The sequence below is a fragment of the Geotrypetes seraphini genome, chromosome 8 (genome assembly GCF_902459505.1).
Source record: "Geotrypetes seraphini chromosome 8, aGeoSer1.1, whole genome shotgun sequence".
NCBI lineage: Eukaryota > Metazoa > Chordata > Amphibia > Gymnophiona > Dermophiidae > Geotrypetes > Geotrypetes seraphini.
The window spans coordinates 38745793-38763018 of record NC_047091.1 but is presented as its reverse complement, the minus strand read 5'-3'; the positions used below and the strand labels follow the sequence as shown (position 1 = coordinate 38763018).

The 17226-nt window shown below is 43.4% G+C and overlaps 1 protein-coding gene across 1 annotated transcript in view; it reads right to left on the bottom strand.

Moving 5' to 3' along the window:
- The window catches only part of LOC117364898 (cytochrome P450 2F2-like), a 180354-nt gene extending 163546 nt beyond the window's left edge, over positions 1-16808 (bottom strand). Inside the window, exons 1-4 of the mRNA XM_033954631.1 lie at positions 16782-16808; positions 6896-7027; positions 4519-4626; positions 3748-3910 (exon numbers count right to left, since the gene is read on the bottom strand). Of these exons, the coding sequence (XP_033810522.1) occupies positions 3748-3910; positions 4519-4626; positions 6896-7027; positions 16782-16808 (430 nt within the window). The remainder of the gene's footprint in view (positions 1-3747; positions 3911-4518; positions 4627-6895; positions 7028-16781) is intronic.
- Between the last annotated feature and the right edge of the window lie 418 nt (positions 16809-17226).

Sequence of the window (17226 nt, the reverse complement as noted above, 5' to 3'; positions counted from 1 at the left end):
ATTGCTTATGTTGCAGCCTTTACTACTATCACATCTTTTCTTTTGCCGGGGGTGGTCTCTATAATTGTCCTTCGTACATACACCACCCCCACCTTCTAGTTTAAATACCTAGAAAAATATTGTCTAAATTTCTCTGCAAGGTTTCTTTTTCCTGCTGTAGTAATATGTAGCCCATCAGTGCAATATAGCTTCTTGTCCTTCCATGTATTTCCCCATCCTCCTATGTACCTGAAGCCTTCTTGATGACACCAGGCTCTGAGCCATCTATTAAAGTCCTCTGTGTTTTTCACTCTTTGCTCTCCTTTTCCATATGCAGGCAGTATTTCAGAAAAAGCTAAAGTCTTTACAAAAGGTTTCACGCCCTCACCAAGCTCCCGAAAAGCTTTCTGTGCTGCAAGTGTGGAGTTGTTGGCCAGGTCATTTGTTCCCAGATGGATAACAACATCAGTGTTAAAATCCCTAGTTTCTTCCTTAATTATAGTCAGTATTTGCCTGGAACTCCTGGTAGCTGAGGATCCTGGAAGACATTTCACTATTTTGGTCTCCTCGCCCTGTGTTCCAAGGTTAATGCCTCTGATGATGGAATCCCCCAACAGTAATCGTTTTCTGTTTTTGGCTTTTTTATTTGTACTTAGGGTGCTCTGTATTTGTTATATTTGTTTCATGATCGTTTGGTACTAAGCGCTGCTTTCTTGTATTGTCTTCGATTTGAATTTTGATGCAGGTTGTGTTCACAGATGTTCTTTTCTATTCCGTCACTTCTTGGCACTTTAACTTATATTGTGATCCCTATCTGGGACAGACAGGGAATTTCCTTGCATCCAAAGGGTTCTATCTAGAGAATAACATGACGAAAAAATTTGTTCCCATCTCCACCCTGTCCCCACGAGCTTGGTCCCCATCATGGTCCCATCCCGTCCCAGTGAGCTCAGTCCCCGTCATTGCCCCATCCCCGCAAACCATCTGATCCCATCCACACAAGCCTTGAATAGTTTCATAGTGAACTTATTTTATTAAAGTATAAAAAGAAACAATATTCTGTACAATTGTCATTTTATAAAGCAAAGTTCTGGCTGCTGAACTAGAGAAAGAGATGTTTAGCAACGCAACTAATATACTTCTTTATCCTAAAGCAAAAAAATAAAAAAATAAATATACATTTTTCTACCTTTGTTGCCTGGTTTCTGCTTTCCTCATCTTCTCTACAGATCCTTCCATCCATTGTCTGACTTCTCTCTGCCTCTTCCATATGCTCTGTTACTGTGCCTCTCCCTTCCATCTCTCCCTTACCCCCCACCTCCATTTGTCTGGCACCCATCTTCTTCCCTGCACTCCCCCCCCCCATTGTGTGGCATCTCTCTCTTGCCCATTTCCCTTCAGAGGCTTCTTCCCACTCTCCATTTCTCTTCCCCATTTTCCTTCAATGTCTTCTCCCCACTCTCTCTTGCCCATTTCCCTTCAGTGTCTTCTCCCCACTCTTCACTTCTCTTCCCCATTTCCATTCAGCATCTTCTCCCCATTCTTTCTTGCCCATTTCCTTTCAGTGTCTTCTCCCCACTCTCTATTCTTCATTTTCCCTCAGCGTCTGTTTCGCTCACACCCCCCTCTCTCTCCATTTCCCTTCAGTGCGTGTGTGGTCCAGCTGCCTCCCTCCCTCCTGATCACCGCCATCCGGGCATCTCCCTCCCGTGGCAATTTTTTGGGGGGTTTTCATCTCTCAGCTGCCTGAGCTGGCTTTCACATCTCCCTCCCACTGTTTTCTTTTGTCTTCCAGCTGCCCGAACTGGATTTCATCAAGTTGCGTGTGGCTGCCAAAACTTCTCCTCTGATGCAACTTCCTGTTTCTGCTTGTGTTAGAGAAGTTTCGGCAGCCACATGCAACTTGATGAAAGATGGCTCAGGCAGCTGGGAGATGAAATAACCCCAGAAAATCACCACGGGTGAGGGGAAGGGAGGGAGGGAGGGAGGGAAAAAGTTGCCCGATCAGTGACTGTGCAAGTTCCCTCCCATAACTGCGGAGACAAGGCCATTCACCGCTCCACAGGGCAGTGAATGGCCTTGTCCCCGTACCCACAGCGATGACTTTTTCTCCCACCATTTCTACAGGTAACAGCCACCGTGTCATTCTCTTGTTCTATCATCTTGTAATGTTTCAAAATTTTTTCTTCTTTATTATATTCGCTTTCTTTAACTGCTTCGAACTGAAAGGCATTTTGCGGTCTATAAAGTCTTATGTTTATTCCCTTTCTCTACCACCTTCCTTATCCATCTGCTCTTTCCAGGGTCTCCTTCTTTCTCCATGTCCTCTGTAATTTCATGTTCCTATCTGTCCCGTCCTGCACCTCCCCTCTGTGTCCCTGTTCCTCCCCCATCCAGTTCTCCTCTTCCCTTTTTCCTGCATTCCTGTGCTGTGGCCAGCATCTCCTTATCTTTCTCCTCTGCCCCCTCCCCATGGTATAGAATTTCTCTCTCAAACCTTTGGATGTACCACAGGATAATTCATAATTTACCTTCTCTCTCACTCCTTTCCCAGGTCCAGCATCTCTCCTACTCTCTTCCCCTTGCATCCATCTGATCGCTTTTTTTACTTCCATTCACCTACCCCCACCACAGAATCTTTCTTCCTCCCTTCCCTATGGGTCCAGTGATTCTCCCTCTCACTTCTCCATCCCCTTATCCAAGCTCTCTTATCCCTCTCTCCCTTTCTGCACCCATATTCTGGCATTTTTCTCCTTCCCTTTCCCCGTCCCCATTTTCTGGCATGCCTCTCCTCCCTATCATAGTCTGTTATTTTTCTCCTCTCCTTTTTCCCCTCCTCTGTTCTTTCCTTCCCCCTCCCTATGATCTGGAATCTGTCCTTCCCTCCTCTTGTGGTTTGGCATCTCCTTCCCTTCCCTGGTCTGGCATCTCTCTCCCCTCCTTTCCTTCCCTGATTTGGCATCTCTCTCTCTCCTTTCCTTTCCCCCTCCCCCTGCCATCTCACTCTTTCCCTTCCCTCCTACAGTAGTCTGGCATCTCTCTCCTCCCCCCCCCCTCTTCCCTTGAGGTCCGGAATCTCTAACTTTTCCTTTCCTTCCCCCCAGCAGTCCAGCAACAATCTTTCCATTTCCTACCCACCACCACCACCATCAGAGGTACATCATCTCTTTTGACTACCCTCCTCTTGCAATTTGGTGGCTCTTTCTCCTTCCCCCCCCCCCCCATATGCAGGTGCTGCATTGCTCTTCCTCCACCACCTATATGGGATCTAGAACATATCTCCCTTCTTGTTCTTTCTGTCTTTGGGCTACAGACAGTTTCAGTGAAGTAATTACCCTTTTTTATCAGCCCCTGAAAATTTTACTTCTGCAGCACCCTGCCTAAATGGGATCAGGAAGTTATAGCAGAAGGAAAACTTCCATGACCATGGAGGGCAGAGTGTTTACTTCATTGAAGCTAGCCATGACCCGAAGATGGAAAGAGTGCAGTGTGTAGGGAGCAAGAAGGGAGAGAAGTACCGGATCCCACAGGGTGGGGTGAGGCAAGACAGGGTTGGGTGGGGAGAGAGGTGGAATGATGGACAGGCAGCTCATGTAGGAATGGTGGCATTATGCCCCATTCGCCCTCTCCACCCATGCCATGATATCTGATTTCCCTTTTGTACTTTTAATACTGGCTATCCCCAAATTGTACTAGTTGCTGCTGGTGCAAAAGTGCATGGGGTAAGTTTTCACATCCATACAAAGAAAAAGTTAAGTATTTTCTCACCATTGTTACTAAAAGCCTTCAGAAGTCCTGGAAATCTCCCTCTTTCACCAAACACATCTGCATTATCAACGAGTGCCTCCTTCACAACATCATACCCATTTAGTATCAAAACTGGTTGGGTTCCAAAATAAACCATGTAAACAGGCCCATACTTTCTGTTCAGCTGTAAAATACACAAAAGACATTAAAAAGTGCCATGCTGGTCAAGATTAAGAATGCTGTGAAAAACATAATCCCTGGTGGGAGTCCTTGTAATGGCACAATGGCAACAACTAGTGTCTGAATTTAGAATCCACAATTGTGGAATTCCCGGAGCCTAGAGCATGACACACATCCAAGGAATGTCACTGTAATGACTGATTAAGTTGAGTTGCCAAGAGATATAAAATAGGGCAAAAATTCCCCATATAGTTGAAACTGAACCATCCTGAATTGTGACTAAGTGAGCAGGAGGAAACTGCTAGAGGCCTCACTTAAAACAGTCTCATTGTACATTAAATTCCCCCAGAAGAGACAGAATATGAAGGGATGTCTTTCCCCTGAGGTCCTCTTTTGTTATTAATTAAAAATGCAGTTTGTAATGTGTGTAATATCCTTGTTTTGATGATGTAGTAGTGTTCTCAGTCAGTCCTGGTTTTATTCTCATTGCATTTATAGACTTGTAGTCCCTGCTTTTCTCTTGAGTCCATAAATGCATTGGGAGAAAACCCAGAATAGGATCATCTTATCGCTTATGACATGGGGTTATTTGGTTACCTTATACAATCTTACCTTCCTGAAAGAGTTCAGTACGTCATTGGGCCTCAGCTGCAAGATGTTGCCTATGAATGGTAGGGGAGTAGGACCTGGGGGCATTTTTCCCCACTTCTTTATACTCCTCTGTGCTAAGAGAAAGACCAGAAAGGATAAGAAGAAGATCAGGAGGAGGGATACAGCATCTCCAAGTACCATTTTGCCAGTTGTGGAACTTGCTGATTGTGATTCTGAGCGCTGAGAGAGAATTCCTTTTTATATCATGCTGTAGAACTCAAGATCAGCAGAGTTCTCAAATGGAACATTAAACTGATATACTGTATCTTGATAAGGGATGCTGGCAGAGTTTCACGCCCTAGCTAGATGGATCTAGTAAAGGGCCAAATGAGTTCAGGGCAAAAGTAGAGATAAACACAGATAAGGATATCACTATCCAGCACAAGCAAAAGAATGTCAGAGAAAAATGGCTGATATACCTTGTTTTTTATTAAAAGGCCCTTTCACCTTGAGTGTCTAAGTTCAGTAAAGGCAAATAGACTCTCCTCCCTGTTATCATACTGTATTATGCATTAACTTAGTAACTTTTCAACTCAGGTGACTTCTCTATTGCCTGTTCTTGTAGCAAAGACATAAGATTCTGTATAATAGCTGTTGCTTCCCATTAGTCGCAAATCTGCAGAAGGGTGTCACTCAAAAACTCTGAATTTCTCCCTTTCTGCAGTGAACAGCTCCCTCTTCAGTTTTTCCTTCTGAAAGTGAATTCAGAAGGTATGTTCTGATCTGCTTTGCTTTCATTTTCTTATTTTTGGGTATTTTTACCTTCGATTCTCAATTTTCCTGTATGGCTTCGGTGCTTGGAGGTCCCCTTCTTGGGCTTACTGTGCTAGGGAAGGGACGCAGTCCCATATGGGCAGACTGCTGTCTCAGGCCAATTTCTTGGAGCACCTGTGGAGCTGGCCTGCTTTGTGTCCTTTCAAGAGCTAGAGGTACGTTCCCCTGAGAGCTTGTTTACCTGCTGATTTATCAAAGGCTTGAGCGCAGACTGTGGGGCCCCTGTGTAACAACCCTCTAGGAATCAGGGAGCCAGCTGTGAAGTTTCTCCCTCCACCAATGCATCGTGTGGATTTTTGTGGGTGGGAGTTCCTGGTTGGGATCCATCCAATCAGCAGCCAGAAGATCTCCAGCGGTGGACTCGTTTCTGGCATACCCCCAGCCATCAGATCATTAAACAGTCTATGGAACTTCAGGAAGAACATGAAAACCTTTCTCCTTACAAACTCAGATTCTTAACAACTTACGTCTGCACCCCTGACTGATGGATCTCAAGGCACCTAATACACCATACGGCCTCTCACCAAAACCTGTATGCCACCATAAGCATAACTTGATCTATTACCAAACTTACAAATCACTCCAAACAAAACTAAAATTGTACTATATTCTAAAAACCAACCTCATTCCCAGTAAAACTTATCTGTGACACCCACTGGATCAAAAATCCACCATACTTCAATGATGCACACACCTACAAAGCAAAAGCTATTTTACCTCTATGTTAGGATATGTCTATAAGGAAAATGCTGCAAATTTAAAATACCCTGTCTACTAAGTCTGTATTTTCAAGTCTGTATGATATGACTATACTGTAAAAGATGTAATTTAAACCATCATGTCTACCAAGTCTGTATTTCCCACCAAAGTTTGTCTTGCTTATACTGTGAATGTAATCTTGTGACCCGTTCTGGGCTCCTTTGGGAGGACGGGCTAAATAAATAAATAAATAAATAATGTTCTGAGGCAGTAATCTGACAGGCACCAGAAGTCACAGTGAGTACTCCAATTATTCCTAGGGGGGATTCTGAAAAAGCCAGATTTGAGGGTTTCTGGGGCTAGAGTCAGCTTCCCACAAATCCAAAACCCCCTTTATAATATTTTTAATTTTTCAGTTAATCTCCCATGGGCCATTTTTGGGTCCATATTTTCTGGCAGGGGCCATCTTTTGTGCAGATTTACTGACTGATGAGCAGCCATGTTCCACGTTCCATGTTCTATGGGAGGAAGGGGAAAGAGCTTAGGGCTCAGCCTCTATTTAATCCTCCAGGACGCTGGAACCCCAAAACGCCCAGAAAACCCAGTCTGCAGGAAATAGATCCCATTCAGAGGCCACACGCAGCAAGGGGGCAAAACACAAGTGAGTGGCAGTGGAGGAGGCCCTAATTCCCTAAACTGGGGTCTTGTAAGTGTCCTTGGGGCCTCCAGTGCAAGGCTTTTCTGATTTTAGCAGTCTTTTGTGGAAAGCCTACTTAACAGGCCAAGGAAGCACTGCATTGCCAATGAGCATACTGGCTCCACCTCAGCGGTACTCATGTCTCAAGCAGGCATCTCTGCCTCATACCACACTGGTTCCTAGTATCAGTAACCCTTCGGAGCAGAACTGGAAGAACTGAAAATCTTTTTCCATGCCTTTGTTGTCACAAGGCTCCACTGAGTCTATGAAGCTAAAGGCAGAAGCTTCCCATATGTCAACCTAGGAAGAATGAAAGAAAAGCAGAGTGAGGGTATGGAACTGGAAAAATTCCATCTTAGAAATACACTTATTAATGCATCTCTAGTATTAAGCTAGGATTCTTCTGGAACTAGTAAGATCATTAATTACATGCACTAAGTATAAGTGACTATATGTCCCGTTTTGAACAGGACTGTACCTTTTTCAGATCCCCTGTCCCGTTGTCCCCATGCACAGCTTCGAGATTCTGAAATGTCCCGTTTTCAGAGACGGCATCCCGAAGCTGTGTATGGGGCCAACGGGACAGGGGATCGCAGGAGAATGGGATGTCTCCCTGCTTCCCCGCCCACCACAGTAACAACTGCGAAAAAGAAAAGTACAAAGGTGCCGGCCCAGAAGCCTTCTCCCCGTCAATTTTGACGTCGGAGAGGAAGTTCCGGGCCAGCCAATCGCTGCCTGGCTGGCCGGAACTTCCTCTCTGACATCAGAATTGACGTAGGGGAGAAAGGAGCAAACAAGGCAGGGAGTCCCCGACTGCTATGTAAACTGCTTCCCTCGCAAGGCCGGATTAAATGGCCGAAATGGTCAGGAGGGGGCCCGCCAGGTCCAGAACCACCCTATTCTCAGGGCCGGCGATAAGCGGCACAGCTCAAGGAGGCCCCACGATCTAGGCAGCTCACTTAGCTGCCATCAGCCCTACCTACGGTTGCTCCGGTACCGCTAACCAAGTGGCAAAAATGAAATTTTCTTTGTATTAAGGGTCCTCTATTCTTTGGGCCGAAACTGAGAGAAAGTAAAACGGAACCCAGTAAGAGGAAGGAAGGGAAACATTAAAGCTAGAAAACACTCTGTTCGAAGGTTAATTGTTTGAAGGGGGGAGGGGGTTATTTCAACCATAAGATTCCCGCAGTTTTGGCAGCTTCTATTAAAAGTGTTTGAGTAATCCAAAAAGCTTGGCGCTCTGTTTTTTTGTTTTTTTTTAATCCCCAGCCAGACAAGTGGAAGTGTCAGCTTGCAAAGCAGTTTACTCAAAGGACTGGCTTTGTGGTAGCCATTGACTTGACCACCAGGGTAGATCTGCAGATGAAAGCCAATGCCCATCGTGCAGTAGAGACTCCCCAACCCGCCGCCCCTAAGAGCCGCCGAGGTGGAAAAGCAAATCTGCTGGTTCAGCCTCGGACTCTCGCTCCAAGTGACGCTCTTTTTCTGCTCAGGCGATAAGGATCAGGTGGAGAAGCAGTAAGGGCAAGCTCATTCTTCCAGTGGGAGGGGTCCTGAGGCCATTTTGCTGCTCCCTTGACCCCGCTGCAATGTACTGGGGCTCTGTGCTTAGGGACACATGGGTGCAGGGGGGAGATAAGTGGTCTGCCTCAGGTGCTCCAAGGCTGGCATCATGAACTTCTTTGGGCAGCAACAGTGTTTATAATTCGCTGCTGTTGCCAGCTTCAGGCCTTCCTCTCTGCCGGGTCCTGCCTTCATTAGGCAGAGAAGAAGGTCTGAAGCTGGCAAAGGCAGCGAATTGTGAATGCTGCTGCTGCCTGAAAAAGTTCATGACACCAGGTCAGGAGGAAAGGGAGCAGAGGGGGAGAGAATTGCTGCACTCAACTGAAGGGAGAAGGAAGATGAGGTAGAGAATGAAAGGAGATGCCAGGGCATGGAGACCAAGGGAAAAGTAAGGGGGGAAGGAAGGAGGAGATTTCAGAGCATGGTGGGGGAGGGATAGATGGAAGGAAAGGAGAGAGATGCCAGGGAATCAGGGAAAGGAAGATGCCAGATCTTGGGGTGGGAAGGAAAGAAAGGAGAAGAGAGAGATGCCAGAGCATAGGGGAGGGGGTGGAGACAGAAAAATGGAGAGGGGTGAAGTTAAAATGAATCATATACAAAGGAGAGAAGGTGCACAGGACAGTCTATTGAAAGGACATAAAAAGAGGGAAGATGCCATATGGAAGAGAGAGAGAGAGGGCAGTCACTGGATGGAAAGGGCAGAGAGGGTATTGAATGGAAGGGGTGAGACAGAGGGTGAACAGTAGATGGAAGGGGTAGAGAGAAGGTGACAGACACTGTGAGAGAGAGGAGGGACAGGTGCCGAATGGAAGTGGGAGAGAGGAGGCGCAGTCGCTGGAAGGAAGTGGGGAGGAGAAAGAGAAAAGGGCACATGCTGGGTTGAGGGAAGAGGATAGAGTTAGATACTGGAAGGGATGAGGGAAAGAGGTGACAAGATATAGGTAGACACAATGAAAGAGGGAAATTGAGGGCTGAATAGTAAGAAAGAATTTAGACAGAGGCAGAAAATAAATTGAGAAGGAAGAACAGGAGGAAGGGAGCAGAGAGAGAGATGCCTGAGCAGAGGGGAAGGGGAGGAGACAGATACCAGACCTGCGAGGAAGAAAAGAGGAAGGAGACAGATCTGAGGGGAGAAAAGGAGGAGAGAGAGATATGCTAAAATGTGCTGGGAGGGAAGGAGGGAGGAAGGAAGGCGAGAAAGATGCAGAAAAGGGGGGGGGTTGTAAGCAGATTAGAAAGACTAGAGAGAGAAAGGCCTGGACCAAAGGGGAAAGACAGGAGGCAGATGCAGGACTATGGGAGGTTCAGACAGAGGGGGAGAGACCCTGGGGAAGAACAGGGAGATTTAAGATCATAACAGAGGAGGGAGAGAGAGGGAGACCTGGACCCAAAGGGGATGGAGCTGGATTGTGAAAGAAATGTTGGATGCGAAAGAAAGAAAGATTGGATGCATAATCATAAGGAAGTGCAACTAGAGACTCATGAAAGGTAGGAAAAATGATTTTATTTTAAATTTAGTGATCAAAATGGGTCCGTTTTGAGAATTTATATCTGCTGTCTATATTTTGCACTATATTTGTCTATTTTTCTATAGCTACTGAGGTGACATTGCATATTTTAAAGTAATTTGCCTTGATATCTTTGAAAAAAAACAAAACTTGTAAATGATAATTAACATTTTCTCTGCGTACAGTGTGCTTTGTGTTTTTTAAAAAATTTTTATGTTTACCATTATGAATTAATAAGATATTGTGTGTACATGAAAAATGAATGGAAGAAATTGGGGCAGGGCTGGGGCGGGATTGGGGGTGGGGCTGAATAGTAATAGAAGAACTATAATAAGTCACTTGGGTAGTGACCAGTTTATAACCCTAATAAATACTAGGCCTCCAGATGGTCAAAGGGGTGAAGAAGAGTATCGTGGAAGAGTAAACTAACCTATGTACCTGTAATAATGAATCTATTTTTATGTATTCATGTGATCCCTTTGTGTTTAAGATGCCAAATTCCCTATATAAGGGGCTGGCTTTTGACCAGAATTTAGAACATACTATGTCTGCCTTTAAGACCTGTGTGTCCTCATGTATCAATATATGAATAAACAATTGTTAAAGTGAGCACAAGCTAGTGTTTATTTCCACAAGGGCAGATCAGTGTTCAATGATATTGGACCAGCGCTGAAGTGACCTCGAGGGCTGCAAGGGCTCTGGCAGTGCTGTGATTGGTCACTTGTACCCAGGCCTGGCTTTCTTAACCTCCATTCAAATCACATTGCCTCTTAACTTAAGGAACAAGAGCATGTAATATAAAACCAGAGACAATGATATCTGTAGCCGGCTGGCAAATACCCAGCAACACACACACACACACACACATACATGCACACACACATTTACAAAACCACAAAAGCGGTTTTTAGCACCGCCTGGCACGCGGAATGTACTGCTCTGCTCCGCGGTTTTGTAAAAGGAGGGAAAGTGTGCCTTTAAGAGGGTCTTTTGTCACTGGTGTAAAATCCATGGCTACGTTTTTCACAACTCTTTCCTTTCCTTTCACAACTTGCTCTGCATATAATATATACATAATCACTTATACTGGCTAGAAAAGTGTATGCAGAGAGATGAAAATTAATGTGCACATATCTTTTGCCCTTTTCAATGTATTGAGGCTGAAACCTCTTAGCTGCAGGAATCATGTTGAAAATTGGCTTTGTAAACAAGCTCAAGTCTTCAGTGATTCAAAAGCTACTGTGACCCTTCTCCCACAATGCAGTCTTTAGCTAACTTGGCTAGTAATATCGACTTTGTAAAGCAGTATGGGTTAAAAGACTGATGACGTCAGCAGTGACAACTAGTGAACATAAATAGTGAGATGAGCAATGGGCATCCTGGGATGCACTGGGAGGGAGAAGGGCTGCCATTGTAAAGAAGTGGCCCTTCAGGCAGGAGGGAGTGGGCATCTCTACTGCCTGATTTTCCACAAAAGATATTTGGGGTGGAGTGGAGCGGTGTTGGGATGGAGGGTCCTTGAGCTGAGAGTATAAAATTGCCCAAAACAAAAGGAAGATGATGAAGAAAGAGATTAGGCTGGAGCGTTTTGATTCCTACACTAGGTATATGAAAACCATTATTGAAAGAAGGGATTGGGGGTTTTTTTACCATCATATTTTCAAGTGATCCCAGACCAACTCCCAGCATGCCCTAGAGATCAAATCCTGAAGCTAGGTGTGAAAACTGTGCCTCATCAGCAGCAGCCTGAAAGAGAAAATAAAAAATCCTCTTGTAAAGACTACAACAATATATGAACTGCCAGATCAGCTCAGACCCACAATCCATGCACTCTGCTTTCTGTCTCTGACAATCTGAAGCTGAAGCAAAAGTAGTTTTAGAATAGTAAATTAGGACAGAAGTGATGACGAACAGATAATCCCAGAGGAAACTTGGGTGAGGGAAGCTAAAGTTACTGGGATATAGAAAGGAGTTTAATAATGAGAGGAAAATCAGGTGTTATTAAATGAACAGAAACAGACCTTCCCCAAAATTATCTCTCATCCTACAGTCCTTCAGTAAGCTAATTGTGCATCGAGCTTTGAAAGACAATGCTACATGAAGCTTCTATAATATACTACAGTAGCTCTTTCAAGAATATTGTTACCTATCATGACGAATCACTCAGCGTCGGAGTGCAGGATGAGCAGGGATGCAGCATCTCCGCTCAACATGTGGTACCTTCAATGCCAATAACTCACACAAAGGTATGCATTTTCAATAAAAATAATATTTATTCCATTTGTATTAAAAATTAAGCTTCAAGTTTAGAAATTAAGTTTCAAGTTCAAAAACTTCTAAATGGTTAACAGTTTAGTTTTTAAAAAATTATACTTGAAAATAAAATACCAATTAATTATAAGCATTTCCATAACACATAACCCCATAATTGTCCTTTGTATGAGAGAGACCTTTCACATGGGACTAAAATGGTCCCTGTGGAGAAAAATTATCCAAAGAACCAGGGCTGGGAACCTGCTTATATAAATGTAACATGTCACCTCTCTTAGCTCCAATCCTTAATCAGCTCATCCCTTTAGAAGGCGGGATTATTTCAGACAAAGAAAATTCCTTAGGCTTTGAAAGATAACAGGCTTAAAGGAAGTTTACAAATTATGAAAGTTAAATACATTTCTGTTACAACAATTTCTAAAATATTCTAAATATGGGGCCCTTTTACTAAGGCGTGCAAGCCGCTTTAGCACATGATAAACACTAACGCATCTATTGACTATAATGGACGTATGAGTGTCTAGTGCAGTGTGCTTCAACCACCGGTCCATGGACCAGTGCCGGTCCACAGAAATTTCCTGCCGGTCCACAGGACCAGCACGTGCATCAGGCCCAAAACAGTGTTCTTCAACCGCCGGTCCAGCTCCCCATTCCTAACTGATTCAGTGCACAAAGCCACGGGGAGTGGCTTCTACGGGCATCCTGCGCTTGAACCGGAAGCCTTCTCTCTGATGTTGCAACGTCAGAGGGAAGGCTTCCAGATGAGGCACGGGACGTGCAAGGTGCAATTAGTACTATTATTGGGGCGGGGTCTGGGGTGGAGATTGGGTAGAGATGGGCGGGGTCTGGCCCACGACTTAGCCCCGTGTTCCTTAACCGCCGGTCCACGGACCGATGCCGGTCCACAGAATAATTATTTTATTTCTGCCTGTCCATAGGTGTAAAAAGGTTGAAAAACACTGGTCTAGTGCATGCTAAAACAGCTAGCATGCCTTAGTAAAAGGACCCCATGTATTTAAAATTACATAAAATCATATGATAATATGTATTCTTTAAAGGAAAACTCCATAGCACTATCTTAGGAGTCTTTTTATTAAAGCACGCTAACCGATTTAGCATGCACTAATAATCTTTAGCGCACACTAAATGCTAAGGCATCCATTATATTGTATGGTTGCCTTAGCATTTAGTGTGCGCTAATCTTTAGCACACGCTAAATCGGTTAGTGCACCTTAATAAAAGGACCCCTTAGTGTAGTAAAGCTACCAGTTTACCAAAGGAATGCAAGACTTGTTTTTAAAAAGAAAGGATATATGTTATCCTTAAGGAGCAGCGTAATGATTATTGTAGTGGCCTGAGAACCAGGAGAACTTGGTTGGTTCTAAATTTTCTACAGTACACGAATGCCAATCGGAATTCCGCAAACACCACAGCACTGAAACCACACTAGCCTCCATCATGGATCACATTTCTCACATATTTAGTGCAGGGAACCAAGCGCTAATACTCCAATTTGATCCGAGCAGTGCCTTTGACTTGGTGGAGCACAAAATTCTTAACTGTCTAGATCAGGAGTGCCCACACTTTTTTGACTCGCGAGCTACTTTTAAAATGACCAAGTCAAAATGATCTACCAACAATAAAATTTTAAAAAAACACAACGCACACTGTACGCATAGAATTGTTAATTATCATTCCTATTCCGGGGTTTTTACAAAGAGGTCAAAGCAGATGACTCTATGCACTGTCACCTCAGTAACAACCATACAAAAATAGACAAATACCCACCCCCTCCCTTTTTACTAAACCACAATAGCATTTTTTAGCGCAGGGAGCTATGCTGAATGCCCAGCGCTGCTCTCGACGCTCATAGGCTCCCTGCGCTAAAAACCACTATTGCGGTTTAGTAAAAGGGCACCATATTGTAAAATATAGACAGCAGATATAAATTCAGACACATTTTGATCACTAAATTTAAAATAAAATAATTTTTCCTACCTTGTCTGGTGATTTCATGAGTCTCTGGTTGCACTTTCTTCTTCTGACTGTGCATCCAATCTTTCTTTCAGCCTGTATGCTTCCTCTCCTCCAAACCTCATTCCCTCCCCCAACTTTTTCTTCCTCTCTCCCTGACCTTTCTTTCTTTCTCTCTTCATGCCCCCTTTATTTTTTTCCTGTTTCTCTTCTTTCCTTCTGTCTCCCTGCCTGTGCCCCTTTCTTTCTTTCTCCCTGCCCTTCCCCAAGCCACTGCCACTATCGCTGCCATCGGGGAACAGGACTCAAATGCCACCAATGGCCACAAACACGCCCCAAAGCCGACGTCGACACCACCCCATGCTCTCTCTGCTTCGGGCCGATCAATCTTCCTCTCCCCGACGTCAATTCTGCCGTCGGAGAGGAAGTTCCGCCCAGCCAGACAGCGATTGGCTGGCCCGAACTTCCTCTCCAACGGCAGAATTAACGTCAGGGAGAGGAAGATTGATCGACTCGATAGATCGCCAAGGCAAAGGGAGTCCACTTTTCCGTGGCAAGCTACCGGTCGATCGCGATCGACCTATTGGGCATCCCTGGTCTAGATGCTATTGGATGCTAAACTGGTTTGAGTGCTTCCTGAAAAACCGATCCTATCAAGTCATCAGTGACCAATCCTACTCACAATCATGGGTTAACTCCTATGGCATCTTACAAGGTTCCCCTCTCTCTCCCACCTTTTTTAACATATGCATGAGCTCTTTAGGCCAAACACTATAAAAGCTGAATATCAAATCTTACATATACGCAGATGACCCTAATGAGATAACAAACATAAATAATAAGTTAAAACAAATTAGTCAATGGTTAAAAGACAATATGCTCGCCTTGAATCCTTCTAAATCTTCAATAATGTTCTTGCCATGGAAAAAAGATATTACATTTACATCACAAATTTTTTTGGACAGTTTTCCATTACAACAAGTAACAATGACTAAAATATTGGGAATATTATTGGACTACGAGCTATCATACCATGAACAGATCAGTTCCGTAGTTAAAAATTGTTTTTATAAACTACGTCTCATCAGATCTTTAGCTAAAGTTTTAGAACCTAAAGCTCTTAATATCTTAATACACTCTTTGATAATCTCCAGGCTGGATTACTGCAATACATTATATCAAGGCATAACTCAGAAAGAAATACGAAGGTTACAAATCATACAAAACACAGCAATAAAAATTATTACTAACTCCAAAAAATATGATCATGTCATACCACTTTTAAAAGAAGCACATTGGCTGCTGATCTCACACAGAATAACATATAAAATCGCGTTACTAACATTTAAAATTCAGAAAACTAATACTCCAATATTTTTATTTCAATATTTAATACCACATTCCCCAGCTAGATCCCTTAGATCAGCAGATCAGTACTTGTTGACCATTCTATCATTGAAAATAATTGGCACTAGAACTACAACTTTTTCTATCTTGGGACCCCAGCTTTGGAATAAATTTCAAATTTTTCTACGCGCTGAAACCTCCTTAGAAAAATTTAAAAGCAAACTAAAAAGCTATCTTTATAAAGACGCATATGAATCTTAGATCAGATAATCTTTGATTTTCCTATTTATTTCTAGATTAAGCCTTTTTTTTAAACACTTTTTCCAAACCAAGTTTCATTAAAAAAAATTTTTTAAAACCCTTCCTGATGTTGCTCCTTTCCCAAATGTTTTTTATTTTCATTTTTATTCTTTTAAAATAAATGTAGTTTATCCTTATATTCCTTATGTATCTTTAATTAACTATGGATAGGTTTGTATGTTTTATTGTCTCAAATGATTTTATTTGTTCCCCCAAATTTTTAATATTGTTATACGCATTGAAAATACTTGATATTGCGTTTAAATCAAAACTACAATAAAGTTGAAACTTGAAACTTGAAAACTTGATCATCCCCCATCTCCACCCTTTTTACCGAAACCTGATCCTTCATCTCTTCAATCATCAAGCATTGGACAAAAACTTCAAACTTAAACTAAACCTAGATAAAACCAAATTGTTTATGGCAACCCTGTCAAACAAAACCATTGACTCTTCAATCAATCTAAACGGAAGCATCTTCCCAATCAACCCTACCATAAAAATCCTAGGTGTCACCATCGACCAACAACTCACCCTCAATGCCCATACTAACATCTTGATCAATAAATACTTTTGCCTACTATGGAAACTACACACGCTATGGAAACTTACTTTGACTTCGCCGCATTTAGGCTGCTAGTTCAATCTCTAATACTAAGCTCATTGGACTACTAGGATCCCACAAAAACCATTAAGAGACTAAGAGCGATCCAAAACACGGCAGTAAGACTGATCTTCGGCCTGAAAAAATCTGACCACATCTCCCCATACTTCAAAAAACTGCACTGGCTACCACTCGAAGCTAGAATCATCTTCAAATTCGGCTGCCTCTGTTACAAGATGCTATTCGGCACCTCACCCACCAACCTCATGAAATACTTTGTTCTACAGAACTATCCCCGCCCCTCCCGCAAAACACTTCTATTCTCATTCCCCACTCCCAAGGGATGTCGTTACAAAAAATTTCTTGATAGGACACTATCCTTCCAGGCAGGTATCTGGAGCAACACCCTAAGCGCACTCCTTCTGAACTCTCCATCATATCAATCCTTCAGAAAATCTCTGAAAACCCACTTATTTGACAAGTTTACCTGATCCTTCTTAACCCATCCATCCATACTACCTACAATCCCAACACGTACCTCCTCCTACCTACACAACCCATCCTCTTCTCTCCCTCCCCACTAAACTATTGCTGTAATTTCCCTGTTCTCTTTACTTGTATCGATACCTGTGGTATCCACACTTTACTGTATACCGTCTTGAACTGAAAAGGTATGACGGGATATAAATAAAGCTATTATTATTATTAATATAATTAATATAGCAGTTAGAGCTACAGCCTCAGCACCCTGAGAGTGTGGGTTCAAACCCCCCATGCTGCTCCTTGTGACCCTGGGCAAGTCACTTAAATCTCCACAGCCCCAGGTACATTAGATAGATTGTGAGCCCTCCAGGACAGACAGAAAATGCTTGAAGTACCTGTATGTTGAGGACTGACGCTCACTGTGGGGGCGCTATAATGCGTTAATGGAA